Genomic DNA, 14,020 nt, shown 5'->3' with positions numbered 1-14,020 from the left:
GGTTGTGACACCCATGATTCTTCTCCCATAAACTGGCTCTCCTCTGGAGACCTCTGTCACATCTCACCATTCTTTCTTATTCTCTATTTTGCCCAATAGCTCAAGTTCTGTGATTTCCGTCCTCTCTAGATGGATGAAATGTCCCTTATTAGGTAGCATTTGGTTTTCTGAAGTGATTTTACCATCTGCTTTTGCAGGTAAAACAAAACTTGTCTTAATGCCAGCAACAGGCTCCTCCCTCTGTTTCTTATCAGTGTCACGGAGCCGTGGATGATCTTTTCACTAGTCTGCTCCCTGACCTAATTGTCCCATGGACATCATCTCTGTGTAGGGAGTTCAGATCCATGCCCTTGTTGCTGATGTGAAACTTCCTCTGTGCACAGCGTCGTGGGGATTCAGAGTTCATTCAGATACTGACTCTCAGAACTTAGCAGCCATCAGGAAGTCACAACCAGCTGCCATAACACGGGGGTCCTGAACGAACGCTGGCTTCTGCTTGCTCTGACTCGCAGTTTCAGCTTTCCTCCCTTCTCATGCCTTTAAACACATGCTTGCTAGTCTACTCTTTGCCGTGTGGATGAGGGAGAACAGAGAACCGAGGCCGTTGGGCTTAACTCCCATCTTTATCTCCCTCTAGGTCCCACCACCCTTAGCTGGAAACACTACATTGTAGTCCTCTTGGGAGTTGAAATGGGAATTAGTGCTAGTACCTTTCAATGGCATGGTGGCTGTTCTTAGAGCCCTTGTCATTCATTGATGGTCATGCACAGGTCTTAACTGCTTGGGACCTTTCCATTTGTCCTCAGCATGTGTGCAGTGGGGAGGCCTTTCTTCTGGAGCTAAAAGGAAGAGGATGAGAAAGTTAATGCTCACCCCCACCTGACCTCGAGGTGCAGCTTTCCAGCAGTAGGCCGGCCTCTGTACGTTACAGCTGTCTCATTTCAGGACAGCTGCTCTCCTGGTTTGGGGTCAGAAGTTCTTAGAGTTCATCTTTAGTTTCTATGTGCTACAGACCCAATTCTTTGAGTAATCTAGAATAGTACCACAGAGGAATGTAGCTACTCTATGGATATCATATCCCCAATAGGCATTTTGGGTCATAGTACGACCTGCAGGTACTGCGGTGCAGGGTGTGCACTGCACAAGTGAACGTGTGCCATTTACACTGTGGTCTATGTGCATAGTTAACCCCAGAGTTGTACAGGGTGAAATTTCCACAAAGGTACAAGGCCAACTTTGTGATAGCTTCCAGAGAATGCTGCGATTATTTACTTGGAGTAGGTTAGACAAGGTGTTTCCCAAGGCTTTTTGTAAAGTGCTTTCTAGGTTTTAAAAGGTCCCTGAGGCACTTGGACTGACTTTAGCTGTTTTACATTTGGAAGGGTTTGGTATAATAGGGGAACCCCTGGTAAGACTTGAAGATAGTTTAGAGGTGATTTGGATTTGGGGCTACAGGAGCTTTATCCCTTGTAAGGGTGCTATCAGAGTCTTACAAGGATGGGTTGGTGCTCATGGGTGTGAACTCCCTCCCACTTTCCTCCCTCCCTCCCTCCCTCTTTCCCTCCTTCTCTTCTGTGCCCCAGGAAAGTCAGTGGAGCAAGAATCAAGAGTTAAAGCTTTTATGTATTTAATTGTGATGGAAGCTTATTAGCATTTTTTTTTTTTTTTTTTTTTTAACTCGTCATAGAGAAATTCCTCTATAAATTACTTTGGTCATTGGTCTAAAAGGGTCTTCTGGAAAAGGTTTTCCAAGCTAACCTCAGGCCTCTTTTACTTTCCTACTTTTCCAGCCAAGTGGTGACAGAAGCCTTTAACAGTCATAGTTGGGTTGTTGGACTTGGAACATTCTGGAGCACAAGAGAAAGCATTTAGGTCCCATAGCGACATCTGACCCCTGGCATTGTATTAGAACATGATTTCCTTTCTCGCTCTTCTACTTTAGCTAAAGGAGATACATTCTAGGTCACTTGCTTGTCTTGATTTTTTTCCCTCTGACCATAATATTTTAGGCCTTTTCTTTCTTTTGTTAAATTTAAAGGGATAACAGGGTGTCCGCTTCCTTTGAGACGTATCTCCCTCTTCGCTAAATAGCGTTAAGTTTCTTCATGTCCTCTTTCGATTAAAACACAGCCCCTGTCCTTTAGAAACCTTTAGCCTAAATGATCATTTCCTCATTCGTGAGCATCTCGGTTGTCTATCCTGAATGGACAGCTTCCCATGGGTAGTGGAATTTTCAGCTGCCTGTTAGACTGTATTGCAAGAGATTGAAGATGGGTGAATGCTGTAGTAGCAATGACTGAGAAGCTTTTGGGTATGTAGATGCTGACATCGCTGTGTCCAGCTGAGTTTTACTTCAGGCTCCTCAATAAACTGAAACTAGACCCTCCTGCCTGTTTCAAGATGGCCAGGTGGCACTTTGCTCCTTATGTGAGAGGTTCATGAGACAGCACATAAACCGCTTCCTTCCTCCCTTCTTCTTTTCCTCCCTCCCTCCCTTCCATTGTATATCAAGGAACCTCAAATGTTTCAAATGGAAACACTGAACTGAAGGCCAAGACAAATGCCCCGAGTGGTACAGGCCCCAAGATCTGATCAAAAAGAGGGACTTTCTCTAAAACAGTTGACTCAGCCCTTGGATGGAGTTCAGATTCTATGGCATCTCCACCCTGAGTTTCTCCTCAAAAAGCTTTATGGTTTCTCAAGTTTCCTACCTATCACTGTTCTTTTCTCTTCTGCAGTTGATGTCATTGTACCATGAGAACCTGTAGGCAAAAGTAATGTTTAGATATTCTGAAGCAAATTGACGTGTAAGAGCGTGCCTTTGTTTGTGACATTTCATATATACCAGGCAGTTAACTATGGCTCGGACAGGCAGTAATGAGGTGAGGGAGAACTAGTTTCAGGTCTGGGACGAGGCCGCCACCTATCCAGAATGCCCTCCTCGTCCCGTTCTACGTCCCCAGCCACAGGTGAGTGTCAGGATGTCAAGGAGGGTCAGCTTGGAGAATGTGAATGGCGCCTTGCAGTTCATCAGCCCCAATTCATTAAAACCTTCCTCAGAGGGCAATGCATTCAATACAGGCAGCACTGCTTGGTGAATAAGGACAGTGGCACCAAGGCCACATAAGTTCTCCTCCTGGCCCCACCATTTGATAGTTTTGTGATCTCAGGAAGGTCACGTAACCCCTCTGTGCTTCAGTTTCCTTACCTGTAAAATTGGAATGGTACCTAGTACCTGTTGTATAGGATTGTGTGAGGATAAATGAGCCTACATGCCTCGCACACTTAGAATCATGGCTGGCATATCGTATATGCTCAGTAAATGTTAGCTGTTATTATCAGGAGTATTATGATAATTATGTAAGAGAGGAATGCAGAGAACGGCCCCTCTTTTATGGATGTCCACTCAGCAGTTTTAAAAAGAGCTTAGATGATACCCAGTTCTATTTCACCATGTTTTTTATTCCCCCTTCTGTCTTTTAAAACCAAGGCCCATGCTGCAGCTCTAAGAAAAGCCCCTAGTTAAGCTTAAATTTTTGATTCAGAATGAAGACCTTTTGGCCTTAATAAGAGATTCACATGGGGCAGGGAGGCTCTAAGTCCAAACAGTCATCTCAGCTTTCACTTGTCCTGCGGCAGCGGGCGCTTGGGCCACTTCCACCTCTGTCCCTGCACAGCTCCCGCGTCTCCCTCATCCGGTTCCCTCTTGTGGAGTTAGATGCCCTGGATCAGGTTTGAGGATGGATATAGGTGTCTCAGAAAGAGATCTTTCCTTTACTGATCATTGATTCCTTCTTTTCTCCTCCTGGGTGGGTGTTCCTCCAGCTGGAACACAGTTCATTTGTGCATTGGAGTAAAGGGGGTTGGAGGTTGGAAAACACGCAAGGAGCCGTGGATGGAGAGAGCAGTATGCTCCCCTCCTCCCGCCTCCTTCCCAGGTGAGCCTAGACAGCCTCCGCCCATTTGTTTCTTGAAACAATTCCCTGTGTTTTATCTGTTCATCCAGGGGAAGAAAAAGAAGAGGAAAAGGGACAAGCAGCCCGGAGAGACCAATGGTAAGTTAGAATAATGAGGATGCAGGAAGGAGCGGTACTCTTGAGGACCACTCTTTTTATGTAGGCTTCTCTCTGGGGGAGGCAGGAGAAACTCAAGGCCAGGACATTGTGGGGGAACCCATCGTAGCCAGCCTTTTTGTTTATGCATTTTAATTAATTGCTTTATGACTGCCCTTTTAAAGCTAGTAACATTCATTGTTGCATGAAAAGCACATTGTAATTCTAGTGGAATGTGTTTTGAAATAACTGTAGAGCCTGTAACTGGAGAGCGGTAGGCATGCCTATGCGGGGATTTATCCAGTCTGCTTATTCTGTATGTGTCTGAGTAGTGCTGAGGAGGGGGCTAGGGGCGTAGGAGGGGTGTGTGTGAGTGTTTGATATTAACTGGGCTGTTCCTGAATGTTCTGATGCATGCCTTTACAGTGGTAAATTGCACCCAACTTAAATTAAGGAGGTTTGTCATTCTTTAGAGGAAATTAGAAATACTGCATAGGCAATCTCAGAGGTCCCTTGGAGAAGGCCAGGCTTTTACAAACAACAACAAAAACATTTTGAAGGCTTTGTATAATTTGTTCTTTTTTTTCAGAACACAGCGAATGTTTCCTAAATCCTTGCCTTTCACTTCCTCCGATTACAGGTGCTAATGTCATTTTGAGTCGTTAAAATAGTTGCTAAACTGTTTTTTAATTTTTCTTGCCATTATAGTTTGATTAACATTAAACACGTATGACATTTGAACATTCTTTAAAATGACCATCTACACGGTTTTGTATGTTTCAGTAGATTTTTTTTCAGTTGCTTTTGTTTCTTGTTTTTGTTTTTTTTAATTTAATTTAACCTTTGCTTTGTTTATTTATTTATTTTTCCCATAACAGTTGTTTAAGCAGTGACGACAGTGACTTAGAGTTGAACTAACTGTGCAAATTGAATATGCAGTATTTCTTTAAAAGAGACTGGTAAAAAAAAAAAAAATGGAAGGAATTCAGTAATAAACCTCCTTAATCTAATGGCATTTTTTTCATTGCTCCCACTAAGTTTTCTCACGCAAGCATGCATCCACAGTATGATTATTTTTTTCCTTTGCTTTTTTTATTTTAGTTTTTTTTCTTCCTTTTGCTTTTCTGCTCATGATTTGCATATCCACTAGCATTTTACTGACTGTACCTGCTTAAATGCTGCTATGAGCTTCTAACTAACTCTTAACAGCTCATTCACACAACCTGTTGACCTTTATCTGTTCCTCTCTTAATATTAATGAAAATAGATTTAAAAAGAAAGATGAGCATTCCAAAAGCTGCAATATCCCAGTACCACAACCCTTTTCTTTCTTTATTTCTTTCTGTTTTGTTTCATTTTGTTCTGTTTTTATTTGTAGTTTTTTTTCTTTTTTAAACTATTGTACTCTGAGAAGAAAAAAGCATGTTACAAACTTAATTCCCTCCTTTGCTTTATTTTCTTCTTTAAGAAAAACAAATTGAGAGAAAAAAAAAAGGAAAGCAGAACCAAAAGAGGAAAAGTATTGTTTAAAAGCTAGTTCTTCAGTATCTAACTTCCCTTTATCAGCTCAAACCGAATCTGAAAGACAGTCCTTAATGAAGGGATACTGCAGCTTTATTTGCAACAGCTAATTTCACAAGTTGAATAAGAATGTGATTTTTACCTTTTTTTTTTAAATTAAAGTTAAAAATCAAAAGTCAATATTTTGTAATTAGTAACCAGGTCATTGATTTATTCCCTTTTTTATTTTTATTTTTTTCTTATTTGTATCTTTCTCTTTTCCCCCCTCCTTCTTTTCCTCCCTCCCCCCCTCTCTCTTTTTCTCTCTCTCTCTCCCACGTCCTCCTCTGCTCGCTTCTCTCTTGAACTCATTCAGACCTGAGCGCTCCTAAGAAATGCCGAGCGCGCTTTGGCCTTGATCAACAGAATAACTGGTGCGGCCCTTGCAGGTGTGTATAGATTTCCCAGATTCGCTGTGCTGGTTTGCAGCTGGTCTATTCGGTCCTTTTCCCCTTCTCTGGCCTGTCGCTTTGTAGCTCTGTGTGTGGATCTTAGGAAACACGAGGGCGCGGGACACTGCTCTGTGAGGGATGTGCTTGTTTCCCCCGCTGCTGCTGCCAAAATGCCACTGTAAAACAGCATCATTTGTGCCTCCTCGGGTCAGCGACAGCAAATCCCAGCGCACCCCTCCCAGGGATGTTGCCTGCCAGCCCCCTTCCTCATGACAGCCCAGGATGGGGCTCAGTGACATCCCATCGTAACCCTGGCCTAGGTAGCCGCAAACAACGTCGTCACCTTTTCCCCTCCTCTTCTCTCTCTATTTTTATTTATTTTTCCTTGTTGTTTTTTGGTTTCTGGTTGTTGTTTTTTTGTGTGTGTGTGTTTTATCGTTTTATTTTATTTTTTTCTTTTGACTCATAGAAGTCCTTTCCTTTCATGCCCTTGGTGAGGGAAGACAATCAAATAGAACCGAGGTGATCTAGAAGACAAGGCAGCTGTAGCTGAGATTTCACATCCAACTGAGCACGACCCACCATTGTGTTGTGTTTTTTTGTGTTTACCTTATGCTAACAGATGCAAATACTCCAAAGAAGTGTCGGGCACTGTTCGGGCTTGACCGACAGACTTTATGGTGCAAACCGTGCAGGTATATTACCACTGTGAGGCCTTCGGGAAAATCAAAGCATTCTGTCCTTCTGGTACTTTAGTGTGGCAATATATTTGGACCTCGTTCCGATCTATTCCCGCACTGGCATCAATGACTAATGATCCTCATTCTTCAAAATTCCCTTGCTAATTTTATGCTGGGTCCTCTCCCCACTTTCTCTTACTCTCTTTTCCCCCCTTGCTCTTACAAATAACATAACCCTGGAGGTAGGGCTTAGACCACCACCCTAACCGACCAGAACGGGCACTTACCCTTTTGCTTTGAAAGCCAGCGTCCTGGAACTGGCCCGGCCCAATGAATACTTCCGTGGCCTGTATGTTGTACAGAGAGAACACCATTTCCAAAGGTTTGAATGAGCTAAAATTGGCAGCAATAGCCTTCCCGTGCACGCGGGAGTCAAGACACTTGGAGAAGTGCTCTGGGGCAGGCCTTTTTTGGTTTTGTTTTGTTTTGTTTTGTTTTTGTTTCATGTTTAAAAACCACATCACTGTACAGAGGAGCTTGGTTAGCTGACATTGTTTTACAGTGCTGAAAAGAAGCGTGGCATTGAATGGCATGCACCAGCTAAAGGGCTGCAAGCAGTGAGTCAGGTAGTCGCACACAGCACCGTGTGTTAGCCTGCAGAGTGAACAAGATACACATCTATATATGTAGACAGAGAGCATTGGTTCCCAAATGTGTCAGAAGAGCCCAAATGAAACACCCGGGTTCCACCTGCAGGCTTCCATCCAACCTATAATTTCAGGGAAGGTGTAGCTACTTCCTTCTTGGTGGAGGGATGCCAACTAGTTCCTGTCTCATTTCCTTTCCTTTAATGACCACCTTTGGTTAAATTTGTTGTTTCTTTGTTCTGATACAAGCAGTCTTTGAATTTGGAATATTATGATGGTAGGTATCTCAACACCCAAACACGCTTTTCTGTTTGTAGTGCCTCCCTTGTCACGTGTCCCTCTCCTCCATGCCTTTGCCATGTGTTCCGTGTTTAGACGTTAGATCAGATGTCCATCCCATTACGTGCATGCCCACGACTCTACCGTGTCTCTTCCCCCTCCTGATGCCTTACAAGAAATTGGTGAAGGGCCCCGCGTTGACCACACCTGTAGGGGACAGAGGGCCTGCGAGTCTTGATTGAGAGGGCGCTCCCCAGACGACCCTCTGTCCATTGAGTGAGGATGGGGGCCTTGGGTGAACACCCAACAGGAGAGGGCTTCTCAATCATTCTTCAAGATGACAGTGTTCACGGAGTTGACAAATGTCCTTTCTACCCAGTCCCGGGGTCCTCTCTGTGCAACAGTAAAGAGTTTCATGATGGAGTTGACAAAAGATGTTAGGTAATTAGGGCGAGCCCGGAAGACGGGAACTCTGCTTACCCTGTCTAGCTAGGCAGTGAATTAGTGTCTGAATTTTCTTTGTGCTGAGTAGGAAGGTAACTAGCTGGGGACTCCTGTTCCGAGACGCCCTGCCATGGCCAAGCATCAGCTAATTGCAGGGTCCACTCTAAGGGTTTCTCACGATCTGTAGACATGTGTGGCTGACACCATTGTATGCACCTTGCAATATAGTTTGTTGCCTGGTTTGTGTTATTTTATTCATGGGAGGTGAGTGGTGGTTTATGAATCCCTGTTTTGTTTTGGAAGCAGTTACTGCGAGTTAGACGTGGCCTTTTTTTTTTTTTTCTTCTCCCCTCTCCCTTTGGTGAAAGTTCTCATTACTAACATTGACACTGGATGGACATTTCCTTCTCAGACACAGCCTGCACTTTGCTTAAAGCCAGGGCATGCTAGCTTCCTCAGAGATACGAATTTTCATGACATTTTTAACAAAAACAAAAACAACCAAACCTTTGTAGCTGCTTCATAAACATGATTTCATAAAGTGCAGCTTTGAGGGGCCGGCTGGCAGCGTGGCAGTGTTGCCATCCGTGGATGCTGAGAGGGTCCCTCATCATTCCTCAGTGTTCTTTCTTGGCACCATTAGAACCTTCCTGATGGCCATTTTCCTTCAGTTGGGGGATGTTTTTTTCATACCCTAAAAGCTTTCAGCAGATACATTTCTGCACTTTTAAGAGTGTAACTCCAAAGCCAGATTAGGAAGAACGCTCAGTTTCCTTTCAGAATAAACCCATATGAAGCTAAAAATGGCTTTGTAAGAGGCCACTCCTTGATTAGAGATGGAGCCTAGGTGGGGAGGGTTAGAGGAGGGGGGTTTGTCCCTTTCCCCTCAACTTTTCCTCTTTACTTTGCCAGAATCTGGCTTGATGCTAAATCAACAGGACTAAATGTGCTTTAAAAAAAGAAAAGTTGCAAAACGAGGTATTTTCTGGCCGGTCAGAAATGTGTGTGTGTTCCAACTGCCTTTTGCTCAACCGCCTGTTAGAAAGAGTGTCGCTTTCTCATTCATAGTCTTCATGTCCCGTGTTCATAATGCCTCCACTCTCTCATCCCCATGACGTGGAAATTTCCGTGTCACAAGGAGGGCGGGAGGGGTGAGCGGAGCACCAGAAATGATCCTAGCCAATCAGGGCTCCTCACTCACTACACAGGGTTTCTAATTTTATTTGACATTTGAGGACATTTTTAACAAGATTCTGTTTTGAGCCCACCAAGTTGCTTTTCCCATCTTTTCACTCTGCCCTAATATAGCATGGAATGTTGCTTGATGTCATTCCCTTGTTTCCTGTGGTTTTTTTTCCCCCCTCTTTCTCTCTCTCTCTCTCTCTCTCTCCCTTTCTTCTCTCTCTACTTCTCCCTATTGCTTTCCCAGTTTTGCTTATGCCCCCCCCCCAACCCCCACCCACTCCCTTCTCCCATTTTTAAAATGCATGGACATCTTAGTTTTTGGAGCATGTTTTGATCTGCAGGCTAAGGTGGTTTAAAACTCTGAGAGACTTAATTATTTCTCTTGGGTTTCTGGGATGGGAGCAGAACCCACAGTAAAATAATCTATCCCAGAGGAGAAAAAGGAACCATGTCAATTTGAAGGTGAGGGGGGCTGCCCTCACTCCCCTAGAGTTCCTTCCAACCCAGAGAGGGGACAGATAGACCCTGAGGCCATGAGGCCACCATCCCAGCCAGCTGGGAGGCAGGGAAGACCAAGCATGTCCCTCCCCTCCCCCTTTCCTCTGCCCTCCCAGCTCCCACCGTCTTGCTGAGTCCACACCCCACGCACTCAGGGGCTTGATCCAACAGCTCTGGGGCATAGACCCTGGAGGAACTCATTATACCCCCTTCCTTTCAAAGGCTAGTGACATCTGACAGTGGTTACCTTCAACCAGACAGCATCTTAGTTGCTTTCTAGCGATGGAAAGCTGGCCAGCACTTGCACACTTGTTTTTAGATGGAGTGTTATCAGCCACGGTTCTGACTATATTCTCCTTAGAGCAGCACATTCCCATATCTGTATTATTTTTATAGCATGAGTGGGGTTGATCCCAGGCTCACCTTTCCTACCAAATATTATCCCATTGGATTGGGATTATAGTGTGAGAAGCTTTGAGGTCACCTGCTCAGTTTCTTGAATTGATTTCCCCAACCTTTGCTGGGGAAAGACAGGCTCTGAAATTCTCTTACATAAACAGGAAATGGAGAGGGGAGATGCTGGTTTTGGTATAGGGCAAAATTAGTCTTTGTGGTTTAAACACTAATCAGGACAACCCAAACCCAAAAAGGTCCATGCTGCAACCCCTGTCACTTCTTCTTTGTCATCACTTCCTTGTGACATGCTGCACCCTCCATGTACTGGCCTTGGCATATTGACAAGGGCAGGACGCCCCTCCATGCCATCCTCACTGTCTCTCCTTTCCAGCCTTCTCACTCTGGGGTGGGGGAGGGGAAGACCCCAAATCTTAAAAAAAAAAAAATCAAGTCTGAATCATAATTTAATCCACAACCTGCAGGCCATACAACCAGTTATTCTTGTTCCTTTGGATCATTTTCTGTTTTTCTTATTCTTCCCTCTCCCCCACCTTTGTTATCCTCTTCTACCTGTTTTTGGTGGTTTTTTGTTTTTTTTTGTTTTTTCGTTTTTGTTTTGTTTTGTTTTGTTTTTTTAGTTTATTTTATTTTTGTTTTCCCCCTCCTCTCACCTGATTCTGACCTCTCTTGATTTGGTGTGGTTCTTAACAGACAAGCCCAAAAGCTCTCTGGGCACTAGCAGCCTGGTGGTGGTGGTGGTGATGGTGGTGGTGGTGATGGTGGTGATGGTGGTGGTGGTGGTGATGGTGGTGGTGTATTGAAACCTTTAAGCCTCTTGCTAGCACTGCCTTCAGCTCTGTGGGCTCAATAGTCAACATTTTGAGTTTCATATTTATATGAGGCGCCTGGGGAAGGAGCTCTGTCTTTCTCTTTTTTATACACACACATGCACACACACCATTGGGGGTGGGGGTGGGGGTGGGATTGGGGGAAAGTATGATGGGAAAGTGAGGGAATGTCTAAGCCAAAGAGAAATAACAAATTTTTCAGTTCATCTCAATTTGGTTGTAACCACTTTCTGACAAATCAATGCCGCCACTTACAGGTGGCATACTTTAGTCAGCTCACTTACATTTGGGCACAGGTGGGGTCATGGGTATTTAGTAGGGGCAGGGGAAGCAGGTAGCTAGGCAGTTCTATATACTCTGAAGTATTTTGTTCGCCAGAGCAAGCTTAGGTATGAGTGTTAAGTGAGTGTGGCAGCCCAGTGTAACTTCAGTGGTCCTCTGGCCAGTGGGCGTGCCACCTCCATGGGGACATCTGTCAGGTGACTTCAGCTTGACTCGGAGCATTAGATAACTCTCTCCCTTGGCACCTTTGCCTTTTATTCACAGAAACTCTCTCCCCTGTTTCTAGGAGAAAAAAAAAGTGCGTTCGCTACATACAAGGTGAAGGCAGCTGCCTCAGTCCACCCTCTTCAGATGGAAGCTTACTAGACTCGCCTCCTCCTTCCCCCAACCTGCTAGGATCCCCTCCCCAAGACGCCAAGTCACAGACTGAGCAGACCCAGCCTCTCTCGCTGTCCCTGAAACCCGACCCCCTGGCCCACCTTTCCATGATGCCTCCGCCGCCCGCCCTCCTGCTTGCCGAGGCTGCCCATGGCAAGGCCCCTGCCCTCTGTCCCAACGGGGCCCTGGACCTGCCTCCCGCCGCTTTGCAGCCGCCCATCATGCCCTCCTCATCTATTGCACAACCGTCAACATCTTCCTTACATTCCCACAACTCTCTGGCCGGGGCCCAACCCCAGCCACTCTCCCTTGTAACCAAGTCTTTAGAATAGCTTTAGCTTCGTTAGCCCCAGATGGTTTGTGTAGTGTTTCATTTTGCTTTTCTTTATCTCCTCCTACCCCCAACCCCTTGAAAGATTTTGTTTTGTACTCTTTTAATTTTGTGCCACGTGGCTACATTAGTTAATGTTTATCAAGTTCATTGGTCAATATTTGACCCATTCTTATTTCAATTTCTCCTTTTAAATATGTAGATGAGAGAAGAACCTCATGATTCTACCAAAATTTTTATCAACAGCTGTTTAAAGTCTTTGTAGCGTTTAAAAAATATATATATATACATAACTGTTATGTAGTTCGGATAGCTTAGTTTTAAAAGACTGATTAAAAAACAAAAAGGAAAAAAAAGAAGCAATTTTGAAGCAGCCCTCCAGAAGGAGTTGGTTCTGTATTATTTGTATTAAATACGAGCTTGCGAACCAATCATTTTACATCTGGTTTTGAAACCATAAGGGCACGACGAATGCAGTGCCATTACTTTTTTTTTTCTGTGTGAAACAACTTTTATTGTGATGTTACTTGTTATTGTTTAAATGTACAGAAACAAAGGGTTAAAATGTGTTAATATACCTTGTTCCATGGTGTTGTTCTTTTGGGGGGAGGGGATGCTACTCAACAATTAATGGAATCACAACGCTGTTGGACCAGTAGTATTTATTGCTTTAGAGATTGCTCGTCGAACCTGTATGTCGTCCCTTTTAAAATATGTTTTCATTTTTCTTGAAACTGTATAAAGTTTTTTTCCCCCTTAGCATCAGCATCTTATATATAACAACTCATTTGTACAAGGTTTTTAAGTTTATATATAAAAATGTGTATATATATATTTTTTGTTTCCCTTTTTAACTTTTTTTCTGTATGAAACCCAGATACCGCCAAATGGACATGAATAGTTGCATTAAAGGATCAGTAGCATTAACAAAAGTTGCTTTAAAAGCCATTATGTAAAACAAGACTTGAAAATTAGTGAGGGAATTTTAGCGACGCTGTATAAGCAACAGTGGGAACCATCCTGTTTCCCCTTTAAACTCACAGTTGAATGTCCTGCACCCTTAGGACGTGGCCTGACTGTGCAAAACTTTATGTGCCAAAATTCTCAGTGACTTTAGCTTTCTCCCTCTTTTTGATGCTGTATTTTTGTTCATCATGTTTTGCTGTGATGTTACATAGGTAGATTTGTATGTAGTTTTAATGTCACCTATAACAAGATGTGTTTGGTAGCAGATTGTCCAGAAAGCATTTTAAATGAAGAGGTATAAACCCTTAAGGGCCAAAATTCTGTATATTAGATTACTCTTAAAGGATAAACCAGCTGCCGCTTTTATGTACACGTATGACATACAAGTAGGTAGCAAACTTTAAAAATAAAAAAAACCTAGGCATGTTGATGTTGCAAAATGCTGTATAAAGCTGAAACCTGTTCATTCAGTGCCATTGTAGTTGACATGAAGCGATTGTAAACCTGTCTCCGATTTTTCTCTGGTTTATTAAAATGCTAACTATAACATTTTTTGTGAATACTTTGAATGTTTCCTAACAGTTGTGATGTTACTGTTCCGTTTTATGCTCTTATTCCAATTTCATTTTTAATGGTTTGGAAGCCATTTTTGTAATGAATAAATGTTCACGCTGTACAGTATCTGTAGCATGCCGTGCTGGATTAATAAAAGCAACTTAGTGTGTGCACATAAAGGCTGCTCACTCGTTTCTGTGATTTGGATTTGCTCTTGGGGACACCGGATCTGCCTTCACCGAGAGAAACGCATTCCCGAGCTGGAACTTGAGACCACGTGGCTGCTGTGGGTGGTAGGCGGTGACTTCGAGACCAAAACCAGGCTTGAACTCTTTTGAGGGGTCGTTGGTTTGGGTTTTTTCCCCCCCTTTCTCTTTCATAATGCCTTTGGCATACTTCCTGTACCTGTTAGTTGGTTTCTGAAAGCAAAGCACGGCTACTGGCTACCGTGCAAATGTCACTTTTCTGGCTATAAAAGTCACTCTGATAGAGCCTTGTTGCCCCTCTCACAGTATGGAGCCCAAGGG

General features: G+C 43.7%; 1 protein-coding gene across 39 annotated transcripts in view; it reads left to right on the top strand.

Annotated features, from left to right (window-relative positions):
* The window catches only part of TCF7L2 (transcription factor 7 like 2), a 192,289-nt gene extending 178,612 nt beyond the window's left edge, over window positions 1-13,677 (top strand). For 13 of the 39 annotated variants that reach the window (XM_074339027.1, XM_074339031.1, XM_074339029.1 and 10 more), the window contains 4 exons: window positions 4,007-4,055; window positions 4,642-4,692; window positions 5,929-6,001; window positions 11,550-13,677. In XM_074339027.1, the coding sequence (XP_074195128.1) occupies window positions 4,007-4,055; window positions 4,642-4,692; window positions 5,929-6,001; window positions 11,550-11,973 (597 nt within the window). In that variant the 3' untranslated portion in view covers window positions 11,974-13,677. Of the gene's footprint in view, window positions 1-4,006; window positions 4,060-4,641; window positions 4,693-5,928; window positions 6,002-6,626; window positions 6,701-7,580; window positions 7,610-11,549 lie in introns of those variants that run through there. The other 26 variants (XM_074339051.1, XM_074339058.1, XM_074339055.1 and 23 more) reach the window with 11 other exon arrangements.
* Window positions 13,678-14,020: the final 343 nt, after the last annotated feature.

The sequence above is a fragment of the Rhinolophus sinicus genome, linkage group LG07 (genome assembly GCF_036562045.2).
Source record: "Rhinolophus sinicus isolate RSC01 linkage group LG07, ASM3656204v1, whole genome shotgun sequence".
Taxonomy (NCBI): domain Eukaryota; kingdom Metazoa; phylum Chordata; class Mammalia; order Chiroptera; family Rhinolophidae; genus Rhinolophus; species Rhinolophus sinicus.
The sequence above is the reverse complement of the archived record's forward strand: the minus strand, read 5'-3'. Positions and strand labels throughout refer to the sequence as shown.